Raw genomic sequence first — 27962 nt, 5'->3', positions numbered from 1 at the left:
CAGGTAGTTGTGTGGGGTGGGTGGGGAGAGAGGCCATGGGGCAGCCATCTTTTTTTATTGGACAATGAACCTGGGATCTATGCTTTGTCACCACATTGCATTATTTCCAGTGCCATTCTTAATAGATTTTTAAAGCAACTGTCACCGGGCTGCTAAGTGCAGACACTTGCTTTTATCTGATTTTTATTCTGCTAGCTGAAGCTTCTGGACTGCCTTCAAGGGTAGCCCCAAGCAGAGCACATTACAGTCATCACAACCACGGAAGGATGATCACCAAGGCAAAGTGAGGCAAACCCTGCCAGCATTTTCACTACTGCATTTCATAAATGTCAACAGTATATTTACAAGGGAAGAGGATGGGGACAAAATCATAACAAACTGGCCCCACTTCCAATGTTCACCAGGCCTAGTGATTACCAGCCACCACAGATCACAACAGAAATAACTTCTTCCTAGTGTGGCTCTGTGTGGATGCCATTTCAATAACAAAGGGCACAAGAAGGTGCGATTTCCTGTACTCCAAAGCCAACTTTCAGAATAGCCTGCGTCAGCAGTGTGCATGAAAAGCCTCATTTTATTAGCAGAAGTGCTTTCAAAAAAGGAGCCAAGAGGCCCAAATCTCTGCACTTTTTGTCTTGACTCTGAGACCCATCAGACTCAATTTTCTGCATGGCAGATGTACAAAAATTAAGTAAAATGGACATGCAGTCGAAAGGGTAGGGCACTCCCAAATTATTTCTAAACTCTCCACTTCGCAGAGGCAAACTGCAGAGCAACCACTTAAAAAATGTGCTTAATACATGGTGAATGAACACCGAAAAGAACTGGGTATTAAGGTTTATGAGTCTATTAATGCACTGCTTTGGGAGAAATTAAAGTTTAATATTGATAATAAACCTTCGGTAATAAAAGGTAGAGTGAGTGGGAACATATCTCCCCAATTGCACAGGTCCTGGTCCTTTCTAGAAGCAGGAGGCTCAGAAGTTAAGTGGCAGAGCATCTGCCTGGCATGCAGAAGGCCCTAGGATCAGACTGAATCCAAAGTCTGGCCCCACTGCTTGCCACTTGCCTGGTGCCATGGCTTAGTGGCGGGGGAACTGTCCTGAATACAGAAGGTTGCAGGTTCAATCCCCGGCATTTCCACATGGTCCCCTGCAAGAAAACCTGGGGAGCTGCTGCCAGTCAGTGTAGACAATATGAAGCTAGATAGTCCAATGGTCTGCTTCAGTATGTCTCTTTTTAAATCTGACCTTTATTCAGAAAAATAAAGACGGGGATCTTGGGGCGTTAGGCTGTAGCTCAGTGTGAGAGCACCTTTGTTGTATGTAGAAGGTTCCAGGTGACCATCCAGCCTCGGCTTAAATACTTCTAATGAAGGAGAATCTACCACCTTCTGAGGCAAAGTCTGTTGTATTGCTGAAAAGATCGTGCCCACAAAAAAATTCTAAACTGAAAAAAGCCCGCATACTTCCTCTATCCCTCAAAGGAAAGGCAGACCACCTTTTGGGGGGAGGGTTCATTTTGAACCACCATTTTCTGCATTCAAGTTCTGCTTATTCCAGTAACAACAGTGGTGGCTGGTCCCCACTGTGACTGGTAGGGCAGAAAACAGAAAGACCAACAGTAGGTGGTGCCAGAGTCAACGACAGGTGGAGCAAACTCAGGCCCCATCTGTACTGTACATTTAAAGCAGTATCATCCCACTTTAAACAGACACAGGTTGAATTCTCGGAAGTATATTTTTAAGGGTGCTGATAGTAATTAGGAGACCCCCTAGTCCTCTCACAGAGCTACAACTTCCAGAGTGGTTTAACAGCCAATCCCTCTTCTTTCTGGGAATCTCTGGAACTGTAGCTCTCCCGAGGGTTTAAAGTGGTACGATATTGCTTTAAGTGGATGGTGCAGATGAGGCCTAGTTCTAGTTTTCTCTCCCATTCTCTTCCCTGAGACCCAGGAGGATTAAGCTGACAGGCAAAGCCATCTGCTGGACTGATTGTAAGTAACAATCAGAGAGAGCCAGTGTGGTGTAGTGGTTAAGAGCAGTGGACTCGTAATCTGGGGAACCGGGTTCGCATCCCTGCTCCTTCACATGCAGCTGCTGGGTGACCTTGGGCTAGTCACACTTCTCTGAAGTCTCTCAGCCCCACTCACCGCACAGAGTGTTTGTTGTGGGGGAGGAAGGGAAAGGAGAATGTTAGCCGCTTTGAGACTCCTCAGGGTAGTGATAAAGCGGGATATCAAATCCAAACTCTTCTCTTCTAACAAGGCAGGCAGGTGGGGACTGGCTGAGGGCACACTGAGGTTGGTGGGGCAGTGCCCCATTCACCCTAATGGATAAACCACCACTGTGTTAACAAAGTGGTGAGACTGTGAGCTGGAATCCTAAAGAATTGTTCAGTATGCTGTGCTTTCTTAACAGTAGCTCTAGGTAGCTGTTGTGGCCCTCAGCTTGCAGCACTGTGTGCTGGTGAGATATTATAGCAGTCCTCACCACACCTGGGGGATTTTATTGCTTCCCTGTGACCTGAGTTGACTTCTATCTTGTCAGCCCTGTGAGCAGCTGTAATCACCGCAATGTGGTTCCCTGCTCCTGTCGCATCATTGAACAAATTAAATTTATTTGCTTAAAGTGTTTATAAGCTGACTTTTAGAGCATTGACCTCACAAGGTGGCATCCTCAACAAGACACATTAAGATATTTCAGTGACGTCTGATCGTAATACAGCTCAGGAATTCAAAAGCTAGCCACACAAATCCGCAGGCAAAGCTGCTTTCTCTTGAGGCAGACCAGTGGTCAGCAGCATCAGGGACAGGGATTGAAATTAAAACTGCAGGTGAAACCATTTTTGGAATACTGTACATTGCCAGTATAATTTAGTAAACATAATGCAATGTGTAATGATAGTGAAGGTGAAAGATCCCTCTTATTATATTTGCTACATGACTCCAAAATAGTTCAGCTTTCCTACATTTCCACCATTATTAATAGGAACCCCTCCTTTCAACTTTGCAGTACCACTGTTTTCCTTTTCCAGGGCTTCTTATTACAGTGGTACCTCAGTTTTCAAGCGTCTCGGAAGCTGAACATTTCGGTTTTCGAATGCTGAAAACCCAGAAGTAATTGCTTCCATTTTTGATGCCTCTGAAGTCGAATGGCTTCCGCTGTGTGTTTTCCCATTTTTCCAATTGAACTTGCAGCCAGCCCTTTGTGCCTCAGTTTTCGAACGTTTCGGAAGTGGAATGGCTTTCCGGAACAGATTACATTCGAGAACCAAGGTACCACTGTATTTCATGGAGAGCATGCCATACTGGTCAGCTTTTACTCACGGAATGTGAGACAAGATGCCCAAATGCAGTTGTCTTGGGCTCACTCTGCATCCTTCCCTCACTTTCCTCTATTCTGGGACTCTGAAGAGTTGAGGGGTAAGTAGGGAGGGCACAGAAATGTCTGAATGGATCAGAGGCAACATATATGCCTAGGACAGGGTGGGGTGGGGAATTTTTCCAGCTTAAGGGCACAATGCCTTCTGGGAAACCTTCAACATGCCACTGGAGTGTGGAGCCAGAGGCAAAAGTGAGCAGGGCAACCAATGTGAGTTTTGCCTTTGTGCAGTAGGGTAGTTTCTACACCCAGCCACAGACCCGCCTCTCTATAATCCATCCAGGTAACCCAGATGCATTCTCAGAGTTCAGGGACTGATCCCAGGCAGGAACAAATACTCAAGGAGGGTGTGAAGCAATGCCAGTGAGTGGTGTGGTCCGGGGAGAGTTCTAGGGACCAGCTAGAGAGGCTGAAGGGGTGCAACTGAGCCCCAGGCTTGCGATTCCTGGCCTGGGACAAAGAGGGAGAGGAGAGAAATGGGGGAGAACAATGCAGGGGAAGCCAAAGGGGAGCAGAGGAGGAGACAGTCCTTCCTTTGCTGCCTCAGCGCACCGTGCCGAGTTGTCTCCTTGAACTTCTTCATTACCCAAAATGATGAGTGGAGCCCAGATATGAAAGTTAGTCATTGGCAAAAGGGGAAAGCTTTCGTGAGGAGCAATATTGGAAGAAATATATTCTTAATTTCCAGCTAATGGGAAATCCTTATGGCTGATCAATTTGAGACATTTTGAAGCAGATGCTGCGATTGCTGATCTTCATCAAAAGCGACGGCTGTGGGGAGAAAGTCAATCGGAAACAAATTTAGGCCAGCTCAACTAGAAGAAGTAATTCTGCTGCAGGGCTCCGACAATTTCACTGGTCAATGTATTGGAGCCTCAATGCCACATGATGTCTCCATGTCTGATAATTTTGTGAAATCAATGCTGTGCTCTGAATCCTGCTAAGCCATTTGGCATGCAAGTTTCTCATTTTGTTGTTGTTTAGTCGTTTAGTCGTGTCTGACTCTTTGTGACCCCGTGGACCAGAGCACGCCAGGCACGCCTGTCTTCCACTGCCACCCGCAGTTTGGTCAGATTCATGTTTGTAGCTTTGAGAACACTGTCCAACCATCTCATCCTCTGTCGTCCCTTCTCCTTGTGCCCTCCATTTTCCCCAACATCAGGGTCTTTTCCAGGGAGTCTTCTCTTCTCATGAGGTGGCCAAAGTATTGGAGCCTCAGCTTCAGGATCTGTCCTTCCAGTGAGCACTCAGGGCTGATTTCCTTAAGAATGGATATGTTTGATCTTCTTACAGTCCATGGGACTCTCAAGAGTCTCCTCCAGCACCATAATTCAAAAGCATCAATTCTTCGGCGATCAGCCTTCTTTATAGTCCAGCTCTCACTTCCATACATCACTACTGGGAAAACCATAGCTTTAACTATACGGACCTTTGTTGGCAAGGTGATGTCTCTGCTTTTTAAGATGCTGTCTAGGTTTGTCATTGCTTTTCTCCCAAGAAGCAGGGGTCTTTTAATTTCGTGGCTGCTCTCACCATCTGCAGTGATCATGGAGCCCAAGAAAGTAAAATCTCTCACTGCCTCCATTTCTTCCCCTTCTGTTTGCCAGGAGGTGATGGGACCAGTGGCCATGATCTTCGTTTTTTTGATGTTGAGTTTCAGATACAATTGTGTGTGTGTGTGTGTGTGTGTGTGTGTGTGTGTGTAGTGGGAATCCTATTCAGAAAATCCAAAGTTCTGAAATAAAAAAGTTCATTTCTTTGTAAGGGTATTGCTTTGCCTAATCCTGCTGCCCTCACTAAGCCTCTGAACAAGCTCTCTGGCTTTCAGGTTAGTATCTTGAAGCTGGCTTAGAAGTTCTATAATTTGAGGGGGAAAAAAGCATAATAACTGTCATTATTTTATAGGGTACAACGTGGTCATCAATCTACCCACCTTCGTTGCACACTGTTGTCACACTGGGCACTCACTTAAAGACCCATCCCAGCAGAGACCGTAGCCCTGGACAGGAACATAGGACACTCCCTTATACCCAGCCACACCTCTGGTCCTTCTAGTTCAGTATTGTTGAAATTGACACTAGCAATAGGAATAGAAGCAAATCTGGTTCTTTGCAACCTGTACTGGCTATTGCTAAGTATTACTCGGGAGATAGAGAAGCAGTTGCCAGGTAGGAATTATAGAGCCATGTAGTGCTTTTAAATGACATTTTGAAGAACTGTAGAAAGAGAAGCAAGTTGGGCTGCAGTTCTGTGGTAGAGCATCTGCTCTTCATGCAGAAAGTCTAAATATTTATCCCTGGCATCTCCAGGTAAGGCTGAGAAAAGATACCTGCCTGAAACCCTGGAACGATTTTGCCGGTCCGTATAGAAAGTACCACGCTAGCTGGACCATTGGTCTGACTCAGTATAAAGGCAGGCTGCTAAATATAGCCTAGATGACTTCCACCCAACTCCACAGAAGACAGACAGCTCTTCTTTCCATCATGGCAGGAGTGAGGAACCTTAGGTAGGTCCAGGGGCCTCTGGGGCTTTCTATCAGGCCCTTGGTCCTCTCCCTAAGCCACACCCATCACTGATCCTGCTTCCCACCCTCCTTGACTGCTTTTGCCTGGCTGGAATGTGCCCTTGGTGGAATCTAGACACATATTAAAAAATGCTGTGAAAATGCTTTTTTGAAAAAGCTTTTTGAAAAATATATTGAATTTGTCACGAGTTCACCATCGCCATCTAGTGTCACTTTTGTATAATGCACTTAAAACACACTTAAAACGTTATATTTGCAGCTGTATAGCAGAGTCCCTAGGCTCTTGCTTTCCTAGATGAAGGACTAAGAGAGGGGTGTGCACAAATATAAAATTTTCGTTCACTGCTCCACCCACTTTTGTTTCTGGCCACACCCACCATTGGTATATGGCCCTCAGCAGGTTGTCCAGGAGGAGATGTGGCCCTTGGACTGAAAGAGGTTTGCCACTACTGGTTTATGCCATCTCCTTGTAGAAGGGTGGGATAAAAATGGAAGGCGAATGAATGTGGAGAACCTCCGTGAGGATGATGGTTTAACTGTGGAACTCTCTAACCAGGGAAGTTCAACTCTCACCCTCTTTGCTGAAAGCAATCTTCCTTGAAGCCTGTGTGTGTATGTGTGTGTGTGTGTGTGTGTGTGTGAAATTCTGACTTTTCCATGGCTGAAATATCATCTACTATACAAAGCTAAACATTTACAGCCATTGCTCTGTGCACTTTTTGCCCGGTCATACTCATCACTGGCACGTGGCTTTCAGAAATATACCCATAAGGAAATTGGGCTGCAAGGATCCCTATCTCTGCATTACATGCCCAACTGATCACTGCATTCTGCAGAGGCATCTTATCAGGAGGTCCGTTCTGAACAATGTAGGAATCAGGCCTTTAGTGTTGTAGCACCTGCCCTTGGAAATTCCCTCCCTTTAAAGGTGTACTGTTGTGGCACCTACTGAAGGCCATCCTCTTTCAACAAACCTTGTAAGCTGAGATATTTCCCAGTCTACATCTGTATTGGAATTGTTTTTAGATGCTTTTGTTGTTTTATCTGCTGTGTGTTTGCCACCCTGAGCTCCTTAAGGAGGAAGGGCAGGATATCAATTTTAATGAATAAATACACAGATAAATAATAGGATGGAAAGTCCCGACACCCCATTCATACTTTTCCTGGTCTGAGATTCATTCCCCTAATGCTTTTTCCCATCCAAGGGACACCTTTTACAGTCATTAGCTGCAGAATGCCAGTGCACAATTTTTATTTTATTTTAAAGGAAGCGTTAACTGGGCTATTGGTAAAATGTCAAAAGATCTTTTAAAGCGGAGAAGCAAATGCACTTCAGGAGAAGTAAATACATGTATATTTATAAGCTATTGTGCAGCGCATATCAATGCACTTCAAGAGTCTTCTCAGCAGAGGAGAACTGCATTTCCATAGTCATTAGAAACCACTAATGTATGTTAAAAAAATTCAAAAGACCAATTTACCTGCTAGATTTAATGATCCTGGTGGAACTATTAGAAGCTAAATAATAAAGCCTTTTTAAATGCTCTAAACACTATCTCAATGATCTAATGGTTCCTGAGGACTTGCATGTTGTGCTCTTTCTGACGACTGCCACAGTTGCTACATTCAATCTTCTTTTTTAAAAAACAACTATTTACAGAATAGGATAAATTAATATCTTTATGAAGTTAAATGCTAACTGTATTAGAATAAAGGAAGTGGAGAAGCATCAAAATATAAATGGGTAGACCTATGAACACTTAATAAACCAATGCTTCAAAAAGGGACTTGAGGGTTGCCTAATACAAGGAGTGCAATCAAAGAGCGAAGCTCGGGCTGCCAATTTCAGGTTACAGGTGTCTGTATTTCAGATACAGACCTAGAATATATTTTGGAATGTGGTTTTTTGGTCGGTCTGTCTCTTTGTCTGTTTTCTATAGGTTTGCCCGCCTCTAGAGATACCGTTGCCAAATTCCTGAAGAGGGGGAGGCAGTCCTCATCCATGTTTGGATGCCAGATGTCATTTTGAATCAAGATGGCGGACCAAAGCCTGTCTGTTTGTTGTGACAGGCCCAAACTCACAAAATGCATTTATTTAAAAACCACAATGCTATTTGGTTTCTACAAATTCTTGGGGAGAGCCAGGTACTTCCCTATTGTCTACTATATATTTTGGAATGTGGCTTGTCTGTCCGTCTACCTGTGCATTTGCATGTCCTTCTGTTCTCTAGAGGATCACCCACCTATCGACATATCCTTGCCAAACACAGCATGAAGGTTCTTGAGGTGGGGGCAGTGGCCATTGTCAATGTGTGGACACAAGCCACTGTTTGGATCAATATGGCAGATCAAAACATAACTTTGGCATAGCTTGGCCCAGTTTTTGGTGTGGTGGGTCCAAACTTACAAATCACACCATCCATTAAAAAACTACATTGGGGGTGGGGGGGGGGAGAGGCAGTGATGGCCACCAATTTGGAGGGTTTTAAAAGAGTATTGGGCAAATGTATGAAGGATAAGGTTGTCAGTGACTACTAGTCACAATTGCTATGCTCTCCTCCATGATTGGAGGCAGTAATGCTTCTGAATACAGTAGCAGGAAACCACAAGAGGGGGAGAGTGCTCTTGTGCTCAGGTCCCGTTTGTGGATTTCCTACGGACACCTGGCAGGATTGGCAGGATCTTCCAGGCAGTGGGGGCACTTGCAACAGAACACTAGAAGGGATATTAAGGGGCTAGAAACGGTGTCCAGTGTTGACAGATCAAGTGGTATACATGCATTGTTTCTTCTTCTTCTATCATGTCACCTCTTACGTGCCTTTTCACTGAATTAAAAAGTCCCACACAATGCAACATTTCTTCATAAGGGAGTCTCTCCAAGCCCTTTGTCATTTGGGTTGCCTTATCCATTGGTCGGATGGCTTCAAAGTTGATTAGACAAATCCATGGAGGATGACCAGGGCTCCCAGGCACAGCAGCTATATTGAAGGCAATATGTCTCTTTGTGTCAGTTGCTAGGAATATTAGGAGAAGGAGAGGGCTATTGAGCTCATCTGGTTGGCCACTGTGTGAGCAGGATGCTGGACCTGATCCCACACCAAGGCTCTTATGTTCCTCACTTGCACTACACCATGGTTGCATCTCTACTTGTGTCAATCGTCAGTTCCGCTTAGAATGATGATTGTCACCTTGCTGTTTCCTTCAAGTGATGTGGACATGGATAGTGCTTTCTTCCCCTGCTGTCAGTTATCTGCCTAATCTCAACCATCTATTTGTGCAACATCCCCAGAAAAGCAGCTGTGAATGAAAGCATTTATGTTAAGAACAGTGACAGCATTTGTTTAACAGCCATAACGACTTGTAAACTCTTCAGCATTTTTATATCTCATTCACTTGGCAAGCAGAGGCATCTCCAAAACCCCTTCCACACTGCAGTCATTTTAATTGATCCATGTTGTTAAGAATGTATTGTGACTCCTGCTTTTCAAGGCACTGCTCCTTTTCAGATGGTGGTAATTATCCATGAGCTGTGTGAGGTGCCGACTAACAGTGGGTGCCTAGAAGCAGCATGACAGCTCATGTATGAGCAGTGGCCTGAAGCCTGAGCTATTAACCAAGCAGTCTGCCTTTCAAAATCTTGCTACTGCCATGAACTTTACTAGGTAGTTTCAGGCAAGCTGCTTTTTCAGGGCCAAACGAGAGTTGTTGTGAAATTGGGAAGTTGGGAAGCCACGAACAGAGACGTTTTCATCTGCAAGCACCCCTGCTCAAATACTCGTGAGTGGAAGAGATGTGGGCACAGCCTGCTTGCCTTGATTCTGCTCACACCTCTTCCCTCCCCAGTCTTTAACCTCATCTCCATTCACCAAGGAACAGTTGGAAATGGTTGTCACTGTTTCAGCTGCCTCATGTGGCGAATTGTTGAACTGCAGCGGGCAACCTTCTGGACTGACTTCACCTACCCAGGTTGACCATTGGATCCTCCTGGATGGGAAGGAATAGAAAACATGTCTTCCTGGTTTCACTAAGCCTTGTGTGAGCAAAACAATACCTATTTGAACTCTGTATTTCTGGTCTTGTTCCTTGTTTCTCACTTGTCATCCTGTCCTTTGCTCTGGTTGCCCTCTGATCCTGATTGATCTAAGGTGTTGACTCAAGGCATGTCCTCCACTTCTGCTTCCTGCTTTGTACTCTCTTCCTGATGTTGTGTGGAAGCTCAAATAATTGTGTGGAAATAAACAGTTGGGGAAATGGAACGAACTGCCCTGTGAATGCAGCCTTGGTTATGGCCTGATTTCCCCAGACTCAGACCATCACACCTCCTTCATGGGGGCCATTGGAAAAGGCAGAGATGTGGCAGAGATGCCCATGGCTGCCTTGCTTCCCAAAGCGCTACAAATGCAATAGTGATTTGCCTGAGCTGAATGAGTAAGAAAGAAGAGGCTCCACTGCCTTTGTGTTCCACATATCTGTGGCCTGATGGCAGTACTAATATCTCTGTGGAAGTGATGACATTTGGCTACCAGGGCAATATTTATGCGAGGAAAACTGAATGCATGAAAGCTGTCGCAAACGCTTTTGTTTCAAAACCAGGCCCAAAATATTGTTTTGACATCTGACTGTTTGGAAAGAATGAGTTCAATCTGTAGTGCCTGGAGACAAGCAGTCAGGTTGTGTATCCAAGACAGTGACCAGAGGAGGAATGACTTCTGGGAGGAGCACAGAAAGAAGAAACGCCATGGTACACCTGCATCAGCTCAACCGGGCGACTTCACCTGCTCCAGATGCAATAAATCGTGCCTCTCCCATATTGATCTCTACAGCCACAGCAGGCACTGTTATTCTCGAATAGTTTGACTTCATCCTTGAACGTGCACTCTTCTATTGTCTTCTGAAACAGAAGGAAGCCAACAATGTTACATCAGAAGCATTTCTTAGCAGATCTTCCAGTAAGGCCCCTGTCTCTAGCATCCTGCCCATTCAGCATGAAAGCTTTTTAGACATTGATAAGAAGTCTTCTCACCCTTTGTTCTGGAACCAATCAGAGTAAAATGAGGTAAATTAGCCACTGAGGATTGGCTCCCAGGGCCACTCTGGAGAAGTGCACAAGAAGAACACTGAGGAGGAATTGTTCTGTGTGCTTCAAAGCTGAGCATTTAGAAACACCAAAAACATAAAGTGCTTCAGTTATGCAGGGGTGAAGCTGTGAGAAGGCCAGGGGTGTCTACTGGCATTGGTGACTATTTAAAACCATCCTAGATGGTGCGCCAGTGGTAACATGTTTGGCTTTTTAGATTTCCATTAGCCTATTGAATTTCCACAAGTACCTTCCCAAGGTCTACACCAGAAGAGTTGTGTCCATGAAGCTGTGTTTGGCCTTGGCGTCCTTCCTGTAGGAAATGCAAGGGCTGCTGCTTAACAGTAAAGAATAAATGGGGGGAAGAGGAATCAGTCAAGGCGAGGATGTGCTAAGTAGGGATGAGGAGAAATTCAGACTTTTTTTTTTAATAAGCAGAGAAGAGATGGTGATAAATAATTTAACACTCCTGCAATATTAAGCTTGCTCTCCCCGTTAATTCATTTCCATCAGAGTATTTTAAAGTCAGACGCTCCTCTGTCTTTCAAAATAATGAGGAAGAGTTCTCGGTGACGAGTCCTCTTTTCTGGCAGAGGTAGGGAACCTCAGAGCCAGGAGGGGGCACAAAAGCAGCCCTCCGAAGCACTGTCAGGAATGGGCTTGGGTTGGCTGGCCCCAAAATAGGAGTCGGGAAGATGGAGCCTCAACTTCAGCCACTTGAGATGGGGGACAGACATGCAGGCTACTCCTGCTGGCTTCTTGGCAGAGAATCTTAGTGGAGACTGGGTCAGGTGATGGGCAACTGAGGGGGAAGCAACTCAGGAGACAGCAGTGACTGATCAGGAGGGTGCAGCAATATTGCCTAGAGCCAGGCACTGGCTCCGCAGATGGGAGCAGACCCATCCATCCCAGAGGAGAATGCGCTTGCTGTCCTGACATTCTCACAAAGCGAGTGAGTCTCGTGAGTCAGCATGCCATACCTTGTCTCTAAAACTTGGCAGGTGGGTTGTGGAAACTGGGGGGGGGGGGCATTTCCTTTGCTTCTGCCCAGTTCTGAACATCTTGCTTGCTTGCTGAACTCCTGAATCTGGACTCCTGAACTTACTCGGTGTCTGCCGCCAAGCCTATACTATTACTTGCCTGAACAAATAACTTTCTTCCTTACACGTATGTCCTCTCTGTTGTGTGCAAAGCTGGACACTGCTCCATAGGACCTTCTGCCCACAACACCCTGCTCTGTGCTCTCCTCAACTCCTTTTGGATTGTGTCATTGAACTGTGACAATGCCTCTTACTTGCCTGAATGGAGAGAGATGCTTGGTGGATATGGGTGTGTGCTTGAACTTTTGAATTTGCATGGTTGCAGCACAGCCTACGGGACAAAGACAAGTGTCGTATCTGTTGCCCCACCCACTTTTGTTTCTAGCCCCACCCACTTCTCGCATGTGGCCCTCAGAATGTCACCTCTGAAGGAATATGGCCCTCACAGTGAAAATGATTCTTGGCACCTGGCTTGCAGCTTACCTCTCTTTCCAGAAAAATATAAACTTGCAGTCCAAGAGCTAGCTGAGAGCTCATCAGCATAGGAACACACTAGAAACTGCCTTATACTGAATCATGCCATTGTGCCCTTCTAGCTCAGTAGCATCTACACTGGCTGGCAATGGTTCCTTGGGTTTTCTGACAGGTAGTCTCTTCCTGCCCTATCTGGAGATACTGGGGATTGAACCTGGGATTTTCTGCATTCAAGGAAGGTGCTCTACCACCATGGGTAGGCAAACTAAGGCCTGGGGGCTGGATCCGGCCCAATTGCCTTCTAAATCCGGCCCGCAGACAGTCCAGGAATCAGCGTGTTTTTAGATGAATAGAATGTGTCCTTTTATTTAAAATGCATCTCTGGGTTATTTGTGGGGCATAGGAATCCATTTTCTTCTTCTTCTTCAAAATATAGTCTGGCCCCCCACAAGGTCTGAGGGACAGTGGACTGGCCCCCTGCTGAAAAAGTTTGCTGACCCCTGCTCTACCACTCAGTTACATTCCTTCCCCAAATGCGCTCCTACATAGTTGCGCGATTCATTTGCCATGCTGCTGAATTATTCATTTATTCACTAGAAATTATTTATCTATTGCCTATTATGAAAACATCTCAAGGTTTATAATAATAATAGTAAGTCAATTTAAAATATGATAGCAACAATAAGATAAACCCAACAGGGTTAGCAGGCAGTGCAAAATTTATCTCAAAAGAGTTATGACAAATGGCTGGAGTCAGTAGCTAGCAAGGGCCTCGGGAATCAGGTGAATTTGAGTAAGCAACAAATTCACTTATTGATGATAGTTTGTCACACCAAAGCAAACAGAGACCCTCCTCCTCCTGGAGGAGGATTTAAACTGTGTAGTCCATTTGCATGTGGCACAAGTCCTGGATAGCTCTGTTAGTTAGAGCATGGCACCGATAATGTCAAGATTGCAGGTTCAATCCCTGTATGGAACAGGTTCATATTCCTACATTGGATTAGATGATCCTCAGGGTCCCTTTCAACTCTACAATTCTGTGATTCTAAGTCTCTGAAAGCACACTACTTCAAAGAAACATGCTACAGCTTGCGTTACTGGATTTTCCCATTTGTCAAAGCCCCCCTGAGCATCCCATGTGAGCATGTCAGGGAGAAGGCTAGCCGGGGATAAATCAGTCTGTTTCTTGACCTTGCCACTTTCACATGTGTTCACCCACAACAGAGTCAGTGTGGTCTGCTGGTTACATGAAGACCTTGGGAGACCAGGTTTCACATCCTTGCTCAGCCATGAAGCTCACTGGGTGACTCTGGACAACCAGTCTCTGTTCAAACTACCTTGCACAGTTGTTGTAAGGATAAATGGTGAGGGGACAAGAACCACGTCTTCCACCTTGAGCTCCTTGGAGGAAAGCGGGGTATAAATGTAACAATAGAGAAAAAAATTAAATAGATAAGTCAGTTTCTTCCCATTTCTGCATTTTCTTGCAATTTTTTTTTAAATTCCACACAATAATTTGGATTTAAATATGTATTTTTAAAATTCTATCCCCCCTCAAATATGCATTTTAATATGTATTTTGATTTCTGTATTGGAAAATAGTTAATGCTGATGCATAAGTCAGTTCTGATCTTCAAATTAATCAGTTGCCAATCAGATCAGTTCCTTTCAGAATCCTCAGACCTCTCCACCAACAGCCTTGCTCTTTGCCAAAATCCTTCTACCCCTTCAGAAATGTAACTACTTCTCCTTTAACTGTCTTAACAGCTCCTATTATTTTTTCTGTTTCTTTCTGAAGAGCAAAGCAGGTGGTGGGCTGGGGTGTGTGGAGAGAGACAAACAGAATCAATGTGGGGAGCTCATTTCTACTCTCCCCCTAGGTGGAAACGCTGAAGCTTACCTTCAGTGCTTCAGTGTGTAAGCAGAATTGGATTTCACAGGCAGATACACAGAAAGGCATACACAGCAAGCAAACAGTTGCTGGGGGCCAAGGAAGGAAGAAGAATATCCACCAATTCCCATTTGTCAGAGTAGAAGGAGATCTGGGTTTGTTTTATTGAGCAAATGAAATGCTAAATGACCTTAATGGCCATTCATTTGCACCTCTGGCCATTGTATGGTGGGCTGTTTTTAGAAATCTTCCTCTGCTGCTCTTGGAATCAATGATTAAAGCAGGATTGTTAATCAACCCATTAAATACTACTTAGAGTGATAATTTTGGATAATGGGCAATTTTAAGGGCATTAATGACAATCTGCAGTCAGCCTGATGGAATGTGGAGGGGGAACAGAGCTCACAGACTGGAGTGATGTCATATAAGCTGCTGCCGGTTTTCCATTGGTCAGATGTGCCTTTGTTTCAGATGATAAAGATGCACCTATCTGTTCTTGTTCCAAGGAGTTTGCCATCTACATTTTAAATAGAGGAGGCGATAGAGAATCACAAGTACAGTAGTACCTCAGGTTACATACGCTTCAGGTTACATACGCTTCAGGTTACAGATTCAGCTAACCCAGAAATAGTGCCTTGGGTTAAGAACTTTGCTTCAGGATGAGAACAGAAATCGCGCGGTGGCAGTGGAAGGCCCCATTAGCTAAAGTGGTGCTTCAGGTTAAGAACAGTTTCAGGGTAAGAACGGACCTCCAGAACGAATTAAGTACTTAACCCGAGGTACCACTGTAAATAAAAACTAGGTGGAGTTTTCAAAGCCCCGTGGACCATCCCTGTCTTGTCCAGTTCAGAATGCCAGATCCAGGATGGAACATGCCACATGTTCCCTGATATCAAGGGGAAAGAGACTCTGTGTTAAGAACATAGGAAGAGAGCTGGTGGATCAAGCCAATGGGCCATCCTCTTCTCACAACAGCCAGGTAGATGCCACTATGGGAATCCCAGCGGCAGAACCTGAGTGCAATGGCTGACCCCTGATATACTGCCTCCAACAGTAGAGATAAAACATAGCAATTTGGGCTAGTAAGCTTTGATAGCCTTGGGGCAACTGTGCCTATACCTCTTTTAAAGCCACCCATGTTAGTGGCCATCACTACCTCTTCTGGGAGTGAGTTCCATAGTTAAACTATGCACCATGTGAAGAAGCACTTTCTTTTATTGGAAACGGGGGACGGCTAGTTCCACCTGCTTTGCTCCACCTTTCAGCCCCAGGAGCCTTCATAATGGAGCTGTTGCCTTCCTGCTGTTGAGTTATAAAAGATGGCGGGGGCAGGAATCAGTTGCTGGATGTCATCAGCTTGGAAATTGCCTTTGGATGTTACTAGATATTGTCACTGAATATCCAAAATTCACACCTCCAAATTTCACAATGCAGTTTTCCAGCCCCCAAAAAGGTCTGTATTAGGAGGGAAGTATGCCCCAGAATCACAATAGGAGACGCAGGTGGCACTGTGGGTAAAAGCCTCAGCGCCTAGGGCTTGCCGATCACAAGGTCGGCGGTTCGAATCCCTGTGGCGGGGTGCGCTCCCGTTGTTCGGTCCCAGCGCCTGCCAACCTAGCAGTTTGAAAGCACCCCCGGGTGCGAGTAGATAAATAGAGACCGCTTATTAGCGGGAAGGTAAACGGCGTTTCCGTGTGCAGCTCTGGCTCGCCAGAGCAGCGATGTCACGCTGGCCACATGACCCGGAAGTGTCTCCGGACAGCACTGGCCCCCGGCCTCTTGAGTGAGATGGGCGCACAACCCTAGAGTCTCTCAAGACTGGCCCGTACGGGCAGGGGTACCTTTACCTTTTATGCCCCAGAATATCTGCATTAGTGAAGACAATGTACAATGTATAACAATGCATTGTGTCAGGGAAATTGTTTGCAAAAATGCATATATTGGATAACATCACATACGAAACTAAAGTATATTAGGCGATATGCACATAAAATGCATACAAAAATGCAGACTTTTTTTTTTAAAAAAATGTAAAACTGATGGTGGGAATGTGATGAACTGAATTTTAGATTGGAAAAAAAGACATCAAGAAACTGAAATTCATCTATCTCTATGTGCACACTCCGAATGGGTTGTATATTGGATTGGACTGGAACTTGTTAGGAGAAGTGAACCTTACAGCAAACCACTTCCCTGCACCCACTACAGCTCCTCTGGTTATCAGCATTGGTTAACTCACTACTTTGCCTGGCCAGGTTTATATAATTTAACATCCCATGTTAGGGTTAGGGTTTTTGTTTTAATTCTTGATAGCATCATGTACTACTAACATGAGTTTGACCAAACAGTCGGAGGCAGTGGAAGACAGGAGTGCCTGGTGTGCTCTGGTCCATGGGGTCATGAAGAGTCGGACACGACTAAACGACTAAACAACAACAAGCATCATGTACAGTAATAGATATTTTATTTGGCACTGATGTGGCATTTTAAAAAGGAGAAAACTAATGATACTAACAAGTTTCCCCAAGTTCCTTGGCCAGTTGGAAAACTCAGACTGCCTGAGATGAGAATTAAGGGAAAAAGTCATCTGTAGCGAGGAATAAACATTTGAGAATATTGCCTCTAATCATCCCTTTCCTTTGTTTTTTGTTAAGCTTGTTTGTTTTAATACTATTTCATGAGTTTGATGATGCTATAATTTTCTAACGACTTACTCAAGATAGTGATAGAACTAATATAATATTTAATTGAGAACATTAATCTAATCATGCACTTATTGGTGCCTTATGGTTGAAACCAAGTTCAAGCTTCTATTTCTTTTTGAAGGGTGCATTATTTTACACAATAAAGTTCAAACTTTCTATCCTCTTGGAACCCTTTTTACATTCTATTCTTCCCTGAAGGTCTCCTTGAAGACATTGTGAGAGATGGACCATGACTTGAGCTAGGAGCTGAGAACCAGGATTCAGGACGAAAGGGTTAAGTAAGAACCAGGAAGCAGGGGCAAGGATACAGGACCACACACCAGAGGTCAAGAAGCCGATGCTAGTCCTACTCAGGGTAGACCTATTGAAATCAATGGACATGGCAGGTTCATTCCTTTTAATGAGTCAACTCTGAGTATAACTTAGTTGAATAGAACCCCAAACCTCTTCTATCGTCCAGAGGCAAGCCACAGTAACAATAGTACATGACATACTGTTATTTTTCAATTCTTTTTAGATTGAATCCTTTCTGCTTTTTAAAGAATCTGTAGCTATTAACTACAGTTCATTGGCTCACTGGTAGACTCATTCAGATGCTTCAAGTCTCCTCTTCCCCTAGAGTGGTATTCTGTTGCAGCTTTGCTTAGCTAAAAGATTTGTTAATCTCAGCATGGAACTTTAAACTTCTAACATCTGCTCTGGCATGGTGGTGGTCCAGTTGGCTTCCGTTTCACTTCCACATGTGTTTTGCCATCATTGAAGGGTGCTAACACAAACCTTCCAGTCATTGCTGCAATCTTTGCAACTTTTTGTGCATCACTAAATCATTTCATATTTTTTTTCATTGCAAAGACAATTATAACCCAACGCAGATGCTGCTGAATCTCTGCTGGAACATAGGAAACTGCCTTGCACTGATCTAGCTCAATATTGTCTATACCAGTGGTTTTCAAGCAGTGTGCCGCGACACCCTGGGGTGCCTTGAATGATAGTCAGGGGTGCTACAGAAACACTGGCCTTTGTCCCTCTTTCCTTCTCTCCCTCCTCTGATGTCCTCTCACATCTCTGCCTCCCCAAGGCTATAAGTTCTGCAGGCGAATGGTTTGGGGGGACAGCTCAGAGACCAGGGGTGGCAGCAGTAGCTGGCTGGAGGACTCCAAAGGAGAGGGGAGATGAGAGGAGGCTGAGGGAACACTCCACAATGGAGGGTGTTAGAAAAAGGTGTGAGGGGCTGCCAGCTCTGCAGGCAAGGGGTGACATAACTGGGCTCCTGAGGCCCACAGGGGTGCTGCAGAAAGCATGTAGTTGGTTAAGGGAGCCATGGACTCAAAAGGTTGAAAACCTCTGCTCTACACTGACTGTTAGGCAGCGGACATTCCTAGCCCTACTTGGAGATGTCAAGAATTGAATTAGGGGCCCTCAAGATCCCTGGCATCTCCAGATAGTCCTGAGAAAGAATCCTATAGGGAATCTTAAAGAGCTGCTGGCAGTCAGTGTAGACCAGTGTTTCTCAACTGTTCTGTGGAAGCCTGAATGGAACTATGAAGCAGTTCAAGGGGTTCTGTGAAGAAAAACATTGCAATGGTGGGCAAGCACAATGTGTGATGCTCCTGGTCCTTCCTTCTCTCTCTTGTAGCAACATGCAGCATTGAGAAGGCTGCCCACTCTGTCCCACTACTGGGTCAAATGTGGTGTTTGAGCACTTGCTATGAGAACCTCTTGTCCCCTCTTAGGCAAGTCAATCGAAAGGCAAGTCAATCGAAAAATCGTGGGGATTCTTTTGGCATTTTTTAAAAAATAAAGCTCAACAACAAAGCTCAACAACTTTCAGGGTGTTCTGGTTTTTACTTTTTGAAATATGGGAACCCGATGCTGGGGAATGAACATGCATGCAAAGTAGATGCTCTACCGCTGAACGACAATCCTTCCTTTGCAAACTATTTATTCCAGAATGGAGCAATGTAGAAACTAAAGCCAATGTTACGTTTCCCAGCAGGAAATGCTGCTGGTGTGATCTGTGATGCACTTTTGGCTTAGGGGACTTCTGCCTTGAATTATGGATTGCTTGAAGTCTCATCATTATCCCTCTTTTCCTACATCTAAGGTTCACTGGCTTTGTCTCTCCACATACATGTGTCCATGTGCATTGCACTATTGGTCACCCCTTTGTATGTGTGGACGCAGCATTTTTTAAAAAAGAAAGAGCGCTAATATGGGAAGGAGTGGCATTTTGATTCAGCATTAATAAAAACAACTGAAGCACTGCAGCCAGTCTTCAAAATGGTCTTTTATGTGTAAGAACCCCAAAGGAATGGAGTGGGCAAAAAGTTGAAATTAATGACTAACTAGTGGAAGCCAGGTGCTGCTCGTGACACCTGTCCTTTGCTCTGCCTTTCCAATAAAAACAAGCACCCACCTGACCTTTATCATAACATTTGTTTTTGAGTTGCCCTTTAAAATACATTAATGGAGTCTTACTTCTTTTATTGAACCAGGCTTGTCTCTCCCCATACGTTCTTCTTACAGGGTGAGCAAGACCATTGGTCCATCTAATTCAGTATTTTCTACACTGACTTGAAGTGGATCTGCAGGATTTCAGAAAGGGTCTCTTCCCAGCCTCACATGAAGATGCCAGGATTGAACCTGGGAAGCTGCATGCAAAGTAGATGCTCTGTCACTGAGCTAGGGAGTATAGGAATCTGACAGTCAGTGTAGGCCATAGGCCAATGGACCAATGATTTGAGTTGGTGTAAGACAGCTTCATGTGGTCCCTAGTTCCATGGTAGATTGCCTGCTTTGAGTGAAGAAAGTCACCGATCCCATCGGGGGAGGGAGTGCATCTGCTATTTCATTTTACAGATGTAAGCAACTCATAATATGGGTTTTCTTCAAGCGATCTCTAAGAAAAGAAAAACTAAGCTGCTTCCAAGCCCTGCCCCTCAGTACTCACAGTTGACATCTACTCCGAGCTAACTTCTTTTCTAACTTGTGCTGCATTTTTTCGTGCATTTGATATTAGTTCCGACTCCCTATAAATCATTGCAATCTAGCTGCATCTTTTCCTATCTTATGTCCCCCTATAAACTTACTGTACCCTACAATTGCTTGCCAAGCTACATAAATATTTTCCCCACCCACCCACACTTAAAGTATACAATTTTAAAATTAATCCTGGGCTTACACGATTTATATTGTTTTTTTCCTTAATCCTGCTCTAAAGTGATATTATATTATGCTGACTGCAAGGAACACAATACCTTATAAGTGCATTTTTTGCTGGAGCCTGGCATAAGCTTTGGGTAATTGCTTGCTATTAAATTCTCCTCTCGCAGTTATTTGTTGGGGAGAGTTTGGCCTGAGGATTTTCCAATTGCTTCTTGCTTTATTTTGCATGCATTTATGTATGATATTTTCATAAGGAAAACAATGTTTCCCATTAATTCTGTCACTTGTGATCTGGATGCTGATGTGTAATTCCTTCCATGGCTCACTGGAAATGGCAGGATGAATGTCAGGCATCTTCAGTTGTGGGTGGTAGGAGTCTGGAAACCTATATGCTCTAGGGCTCACGGCGCTTAAGTTGCTGCCAATATGCTCAGCAACAGCTCAGGTGTAGGGAGCCCAGGCGGATTTCATTTCCAGTGCACCTAACATCTATGCTTAGAATATGGAACCCCTGGGAAAGCTTTGTTTCCCATGGCCCTTAGTCCCAGAGGTTCCACCATACCAGTGTATCTAGCCGAGGTTAGTGCCCACTGGGACTAGTAGGGCAGCAGTCAGGGAGCCCGACAGTAGGTGGAAATACCAGTTCATGGAAACCACAGGAGTGGAGAGTGCTGAGATCATGTCTATTGGGGCATCTGGTTGGCCACTGTGAGAACAGGATGCTGGACTGGATGGGCCTGATCCAGCAAGCTCTTTTCTTGGTCTTAAGTTACACGTTCTCTCTTTGTAACTGCATCCTTACTTGACCTGCACCTGACATCGCCTGGGCATTACAGAAAAAGATGCTTGATCTCTGAATCGTCGTACCTGCAATGGAGTTCTTAATGAACCAAGACCTAAATACATTTCTCAAAGGTCCCAATTTACAGGGAAGTCACTCAGCTCAGTCTGTATGATACATTTTCTTCCAGGACTTGTATGGAAAGCTTATCTTTAACCAGCATGTGTTACGCTTACAGACATTGCCAGTGGGCTTCTGAAGGTCTTGTGAGTTACACAAAGGGTAGCAGGTGTTATTTAGGCTAAATTGACCTTGAAATTGATTTCTTTATTTTATGACTTTCTGAAGGGAGATTAGCACTATTTCTTTCTTCCCTTGCAGTGTGAAACAATTTACATGGTAATAGATGGTTGAGACAGTCAAATAAATTGCTGGAAAGTGGTATTATTCAGAGGTGGCAATATGGATCTTGCTTGCATTGATTTCTTAGCCTCAGGGATACACTGATTTTCTAACATCTGGGGGCAAAAAGCCCAAATTTAATTCTGCTTTAAAGACAGGTATATGAGCAGTATTGTCTTCTGTGGCCTGGGATTTACTCTGAAATGATTTTTTGGGGCCAAGCACCCATGTGTTCCTAACAGCAGGGGGGAAAGTATATCATGTTCTAGTATGTGGGGGTCTTCCCCAAATCACCCCACCTCCCCATGGATACCTTACTATTGTATGCTGCTGCTCCACATGTAATGCATATACTGCCTCCAAAATTTCCACACTGCCAGCAGCAGATTGTGTGTGTGTGTAGCATGCTAATGGGTTTGCAATTGGGCAAGTCTGGATTTAAGGAATGGGGAAGCTGTGGCCCTCCAGATGCTGTTCCACTCCAACTCCCATCAGCCCCAGCCACCATAGCCAATGGAAAGGGATGATGGGAGTTGTAGTCCAAAATATTTGGAGGGCACCAGGCTGGGGAAGGCTTGCCATTAGCCATGGTGGATTCCAACAGCATCTAGAGAATAGCAGGTTGGAAAAGGCTGAGTGTGATGGAAGAGACTACGAAGCGTTACAATGTGAGGGGGAGATTTAAGGATCAATAAAACTCAAGAAAACACAGGAAACAAGCTGCAATACATCAATGGTTAAACATACAAAAGCCAACCACCATGGGCAGCTACTGTGGGGAATATGTTGTCCTTTCATTCACTTTTACTCCTGGTACAATGAACTTCTGAGAGGCAAAAAGAATACAACGTGTAAGTAGCTGCTGGGGTTATATTGAACAATTTAGCACCAAGGTTGCGTCACAGTTTATTTAGCCTAGAAGTTGTACTTTGAAAGTGGGAGGGAAACTGGACACTACCTATTTGTGGGCCTTCTGACAGCACTACCTCACAGGGTTGTTGTGCGGATTAAATGGGAAAATATATATGCCACCCTGGGCTCATTGTAGAAATGCAACAAAGCAATAAGTTCACTCACTGGTAGTTCTGGTAACAGCACCAGTTGGGTTCTCCCATGTTGGAGAGCGCCATTTCTAAAGTGATTTTTACCCACACATTGGCTCTCATTCTGATTTGGCTTCATGATTGCACCACGCAGCCAATGACATTTGACGACTGAAGACATATGAAGCCAAAGCAGAGTGAAGGCAACAGTTGCTGTCCTCGCTCTGATTTGACTCCTGAGTAAAAACGAAACCTAGCTGTACTGTGGTTGCTGCTGCTACCAGGGTCCCCAGTAAATCCACAGCCTGCATCCTTCAAAATTTCCATAATCCAGCCCTGCTGCTGCAGCAGCTGCCAAAGAAAAGTTGGATTGGGAAGAATTCAGCTCAATCCTGTTTAAAATCATATTTACTTTTCGCCACAGGGTGGTAGCCTTGAGATTTGATTTCTCCCACCCATTTTTTATTCTGTCCCTCCTCCAGCAGACTCAAGGAAGCACACGTAGCCTTCATTTTCCCCCTACAACAACCCTGTGAGGTAGTTTGGGATGTGTGGGAGACTCATCCATTGTACTGTGCAGCAAATGAGAATTTTCCTCTGGTCCATCTAGACTGAACACTCCTAGCCATTATGTATGCGTCAAATTCTGCTCTCATATGAGAGTTTCTCATGCCTCCTTCTCTCTGTCTTAATTCCAGGGCTATAAATCTGATGCTATGGAGCTAGGCTGCAGTGCCAGGAATCTTCCTCAAGGTCCAGTAAGTCGAAACATTTTGCTGAATGGATTAGATTCTGTAACTGCATTTTGCATTCTTTTTGGTGTGTGGCTCTTTTTGATCATCCATCAAATGCAATCTTTTTCTTCTTCTTTTTATAAAAACCCTGAGATGGATCATGCGCCTCTTGGAAATAAGTGCATCAGAGTTTGCTAAATGTTCTCAAAGGTTCAGATGTATGACTTTAGCAGACTTGTGATTTGCTTGTCAGATGGAGGGAAATCGTTCAGAATAGCTGCAACTTGAGTTCATTAGGGAACCTGGTAAATCCATCTTGCACTGAAGGGCTTTTGAGCCCTCGTTGTATTGATGATCACAAGATGGAGTGCACCTGACTTTTGTGAATAAGGGAAAGCAATGCAGGTGGGGGAGGCTTTTGCTATGTTTTCAGTTAGATGATAGCTGGAATGTGTATCTCATCCCATGGCATCCAAATCATGCACCATTTCATGTCCCCAGGATGGGGAAGCCAAGTGCAGTATAGATCTCCAATCATCCCCACTAATAGCTTATAGGAGGGAGTAAGGGTGTGCTCAGAACTCCCAGATATTCTAGAATCTTTCTGAGAAAATGTCTTTTGGGAAATTTTGGCTTAGCTCTAGAGGGACGCTCAGAAACATCATTGCCTGTTCTTGAACACTGCATAGCAGAGGGAACACACAGAATGGAACCCCAAAAGGATGGATTAACTGGACCAACCCCTGGCTGCAGGAAGCGTTCATCTATATTGTTATTGGATCTGATGGAGAATTTATGCATGAGCCACTATGGGCGTAGCCAGGATTTGTGTGTGTGTGTGTGTGTGTGTGTGTGTGAGAGAGAGAGAGAGAGAGAGAGAGAGAGAGAGAGAGAGAGAACATCAGTTAGTTAAGTATTTTTATTGATTTCCTTGATTGGGGTGGGGCAGCTGCCCCCTGCCCCACTTGACTATGCCCATGTGTGCGCCACTTAAAGTACTGAAGTGATGTGTACATTCAGGTTTACCCTTCTCCTCAACACCGTGCGTGAGACTCGGTCTCATTGGGCGGGCAAAAATAACCATTGAACAATGATTGCTGATGTTAAAGGTACATCTTTGATTCCTTCCATTCTGTACCAGCCACAATAGTGTTTTGATTCTGTTGTCTTCAGTGTTTTCAGACCAGCAACCCACCTTTAACCCAAGTATGACTTTGGGGTCCCCTTTCTTTCTTTCTTTCTTTCTTTTAATATATATATTTGTATGGTGTTAGTACTGCTGTTTAGGACGCGAGTGGCACTGTGGGTTAAACCACAGAGCCTAGGACTTGCCGATCAGAAGGTCGGCGGTTCAAATCCCCGCGACGGGGTGAGCTCCTGTTGCTCAGTCCCTGCTCCTGCCAACCTAGCAGTTCGAAAGCATTTCAAAGTGCAAGTAGATAAATAGGTACTGCTCCGGCAGGAAGGTAAACGGCATTTCCGTGCACTGCTCTGGTTCGCCAGAAGCGGCTTAGTCATGCTGGCCACATGCTGAACGCTGGCTCCCTTGGCCAATAAAGCGAGATGAGCGCCGCAACCCCAGAATCGCTCACAAATAGACCTAATGGTCAGGGGTCCCTTTACCTTTACCTTAGTACTGCTGTTGCAACCTATCTTGAACCAAGTCACAGCCTGGTAGTGGATGTTCTACCACCAGTTGAAGGCCAGTGCTTTAACTCAGAGAGGCAGTTTGCATAGCTTCTAAAATCACGACTGGATTTTATGAATTTGATGAAATCCCCATGTAGTGTTGCTTTTTAAATATATATCAAAATGGAGATTGACTCAGAGCAGACATAGGCAAACGGCCCTCCAGATGTTTTGAGACTACAATTCCCATCATCCCTGACCACTGGTCCTGTTAGCTAGGGATGATGGGAGTTGTAGTCCCAAAACATCTGGAGGGCCGGGTTTGCCTATGCCTGAGTTCACCATAACATCATTTATTGTGGACATAAGATGCTCTTTACCTCCATTAACGACGACTAGACATGTAGTTATACTAATAAAGATTATATTTATGAAAATATAACTTAGTGGATCTGCAAATAAAACCAAAGATCAATTAACCTGTTGGTTAAAATTCTCTTTCCTGCCTGGACCAAGAGCTAATTAAACCAAATCAGAAAAACACACACCATAAGAATTCCCAGCAGTGTGAAGTAAATGCAAAGGAATATTACTAAAGCCAATTGGGACACCCCCAAGAAAATTCATATTCAGACCCCAAACAGGTGACTAGCCAAGCCCCCACTGCAAAGGGAGGGAGGTGCAGGGGCTTAGGAAGGGGTGTGGGGGGAGTGTGGTTCGCCCCAGGTGTCATCCCTGAGGGGGTGACAAAATGGCACACTGCGGGGGGCGGCACTTACCGTGGGGCCTGACCTGCAGTGCACCCAAGCCATGCATCTCTCCTGGGAGTGATGCAGTGGCTTGGAGCCCCGCGCTGCCTGAAACAGCAGTGTGGGGCTTGCGTCCGCCAAGCAGACTCTGTGGGCAGCTCTCCCTGCCCCTGCCGCTGTGGGTGCCAGAGCAAGTAGCTACGCCCCTGGGAAGGTGCCATGAAGAGAGAGAAGAGTTTTAGGTGGCACAGGCTTATAAATCATGATCCTTCCCCCTTTGTAATCATCCCCCACATGGCATCCCTGCCTTCTCCCCTGCAAAAAACAACATTAGAGTCTTCTTTCCCAGGGTGTGGAAAATTTGTCCTCACCCAAGGGCAGAAGCAGCATTGTGTGTTGACTGTTGGGGTGGTGTTTAGAGGCTGATGACATGGGCACCTTACTTGGGGTGCTTTGTTTGGGTGGGCTATGTCCTCAGCTGTCCACTGGTGTAGTGGGACGGGCAGTGAGGAATTTGTATCTGTCATGAGAAGACTGAATCACAACACAGCAGGGACATGTCTTGCAAAATGATATAATGCCGATGGGGAGGGCGCTTTGGTGGACCGTGGCCTTTTCAAACCCCAGGGATGGAGTAATGGTTTGTTCTGCTTGCTGGAACTGGGTGATCTATGGATGCTATCCAGTTATACAGCCTTAATGAAGGCAGGATTTGCCAAGGAGGACATCACTGTGCCGTATGTTGCTCTCATGGAAAAGATGCTACTTACCCAAATAAGTTACAAGCTAGCCTCTGCTGTCCTGGCAAATCTAATTGTGAGACCGTGTGGAGCAACTGATAGCTGCACAAATTGTATTGCTCCTCCTGAGATTTTGTGTACTGCATAATAAGTGTGCCTTGATAGCTGGTATTCAGCACAAATTCCTCTGAATGCACATCAGCAACGCCAACATCTGGGTGCAATTCTGCTGACGCTGTTCTTGCAGAGGCAGTGGATGAAAATAAGCAGGTTTAAAAACACACACACACACAGAACAGAAAACGGTGGTTTCAGAGAGAAAACAATGTGCTCTGATATTCAGTAGTTTATGCACGTTATCCTACATCACTAGGTTGCAAAGAGGAAACATTAAACCTATCTTTTCCTCACGTGACCTTGCCCACTTGCAGTGGAACAGATCTGATTTGGTGCAGTCCCTTGGCTGTGGGGAGACATTCCCTCCACCCACACCTCTGGTACAGGCAGTATGCCTCTGAATGCTGTTTGCTGGGAACACAAGTTTATCTGCATGATTGCCTTACCCCACTTGACTACTTAGATCCATGCACTTAGGCGCTTAGATGCCATGTGATACTCATTCTGCATTTGTAAGGAATCAGTCTTTTAATTTGGTGGCTCTTGTGCTTTGGAACTCCCTGCCTATTGAAACCAGGCAGAAACCAGACTACTGTTTCACTGTAGTCTTTTTAACACCTGCACAAAAACCTTTTTGTTTACACAAGCCTATCCAGACATGTAGAATGTTGACACATGTTTTAATCAGGTTTTTAGCTTCTTGTTTTAATTATTGTTGAAGGTTTCAATTAGTTGGTTTTAACTGTTCCCACCCCCCATCATTTCACTGTTTTTTCTTCTTTTTAACTGCTTTGAGAGGTTTTTGCTAGCAAGCGGTATATGTATAAGTTTTATCAAATAAATAAATAAATAAATAAATAAATAAATTCTAAGTTTGGTATTTGTACCATCCTTGAGATAGGAAATATGCAACAGGCAAATTTCAGGCTGCTAGCCAACAAGAGAAGAGAGGGTTGATTGCTGGGCCATTTTAGAACAGGTGGATTTCCAGGAAGCATCCAAGCAAGGTAGAAAATAATGCAATTCCCTCTCCTTCAATCCTACTCCATTTTTCATTTGGCTTCAGATGAAAGTGGCATCTTTGTCATTGCTTGGATTGTGCCTTAGACATGATTCTGTAGCTTCCTGAAGAGGGATGTTGGTAAACATCCAGTCTCTGGAAGAAAAGCGAAAAGGGAGTTGATTCAGAACAGCTTTGCGATTATCATTTTGAGAAGTGAAAGGGATTAGATTAGATGAAAGCATGGAGGATGCATGCATGTCAATGGCACTGGATTGATTATATGGGTTCAAGAACCACACACCCACAAAAGCTCTGTCTTGCCAGGATTCAAACTCAAGTGTGTGGACCCTCATCCAGCCAAACACTGAGTCCAGGCATTAATCCAGGGCTTGCATGGCCTCTTCTGATCCAAATGTTGCAGAGTACTAGAACTGCATATCATCTCCACACTGATGACTCCTCTTCTGTTGATCACCAAAGTGCTCTGTTGAGACCACAGAGAGTTT

At 44.7% G+C, this 27962-nt stretch overlaps 1 protein-coding gene across 17 annotated transcripts in view; it reads left to right on the top strand.

The window, feature by feature from the left end:
* Window positions 1–27962, top strand: part of RBFOX1 (RNA binding fox-1 homolog 1) — a 1465188-nt gene that overhangs the window by 123726 nt on the left and 1313500 nt on the right. For all 17 annotated transcript variants that reach the window (XM_083414161.1, XM_083414137.1, XM_083414127.1 and 14 more), the window contains exon 2: window positions 23183–23242. In XM_083414161.1, coding sequence (XP_083270287.1) covers window positions 23183–23242 — 60 coding nt within the window. The remainder of the gene's footprint in view (window positions 1–23182; window positions 23243–27962) is intronic.

The sequence above is a fragment of the Podarcis tiliguerta genome (assembly GCF_965153285.1).
Source record: "Podarcis tiliguerta genome assembly, chromosome: 14".
In the NCBI taxonomy this organism is placed as follows: Eukaryota; Metazoa; Chordata; class Lepidosauria; order Squamata; family Lacertidae; genus Podarcis; species Podarcis tiliguerta.
Note: the sequence above shows the minus strand (reverse complement) of the source record. Positions and strands in the feature narration are given on the sequence as shown.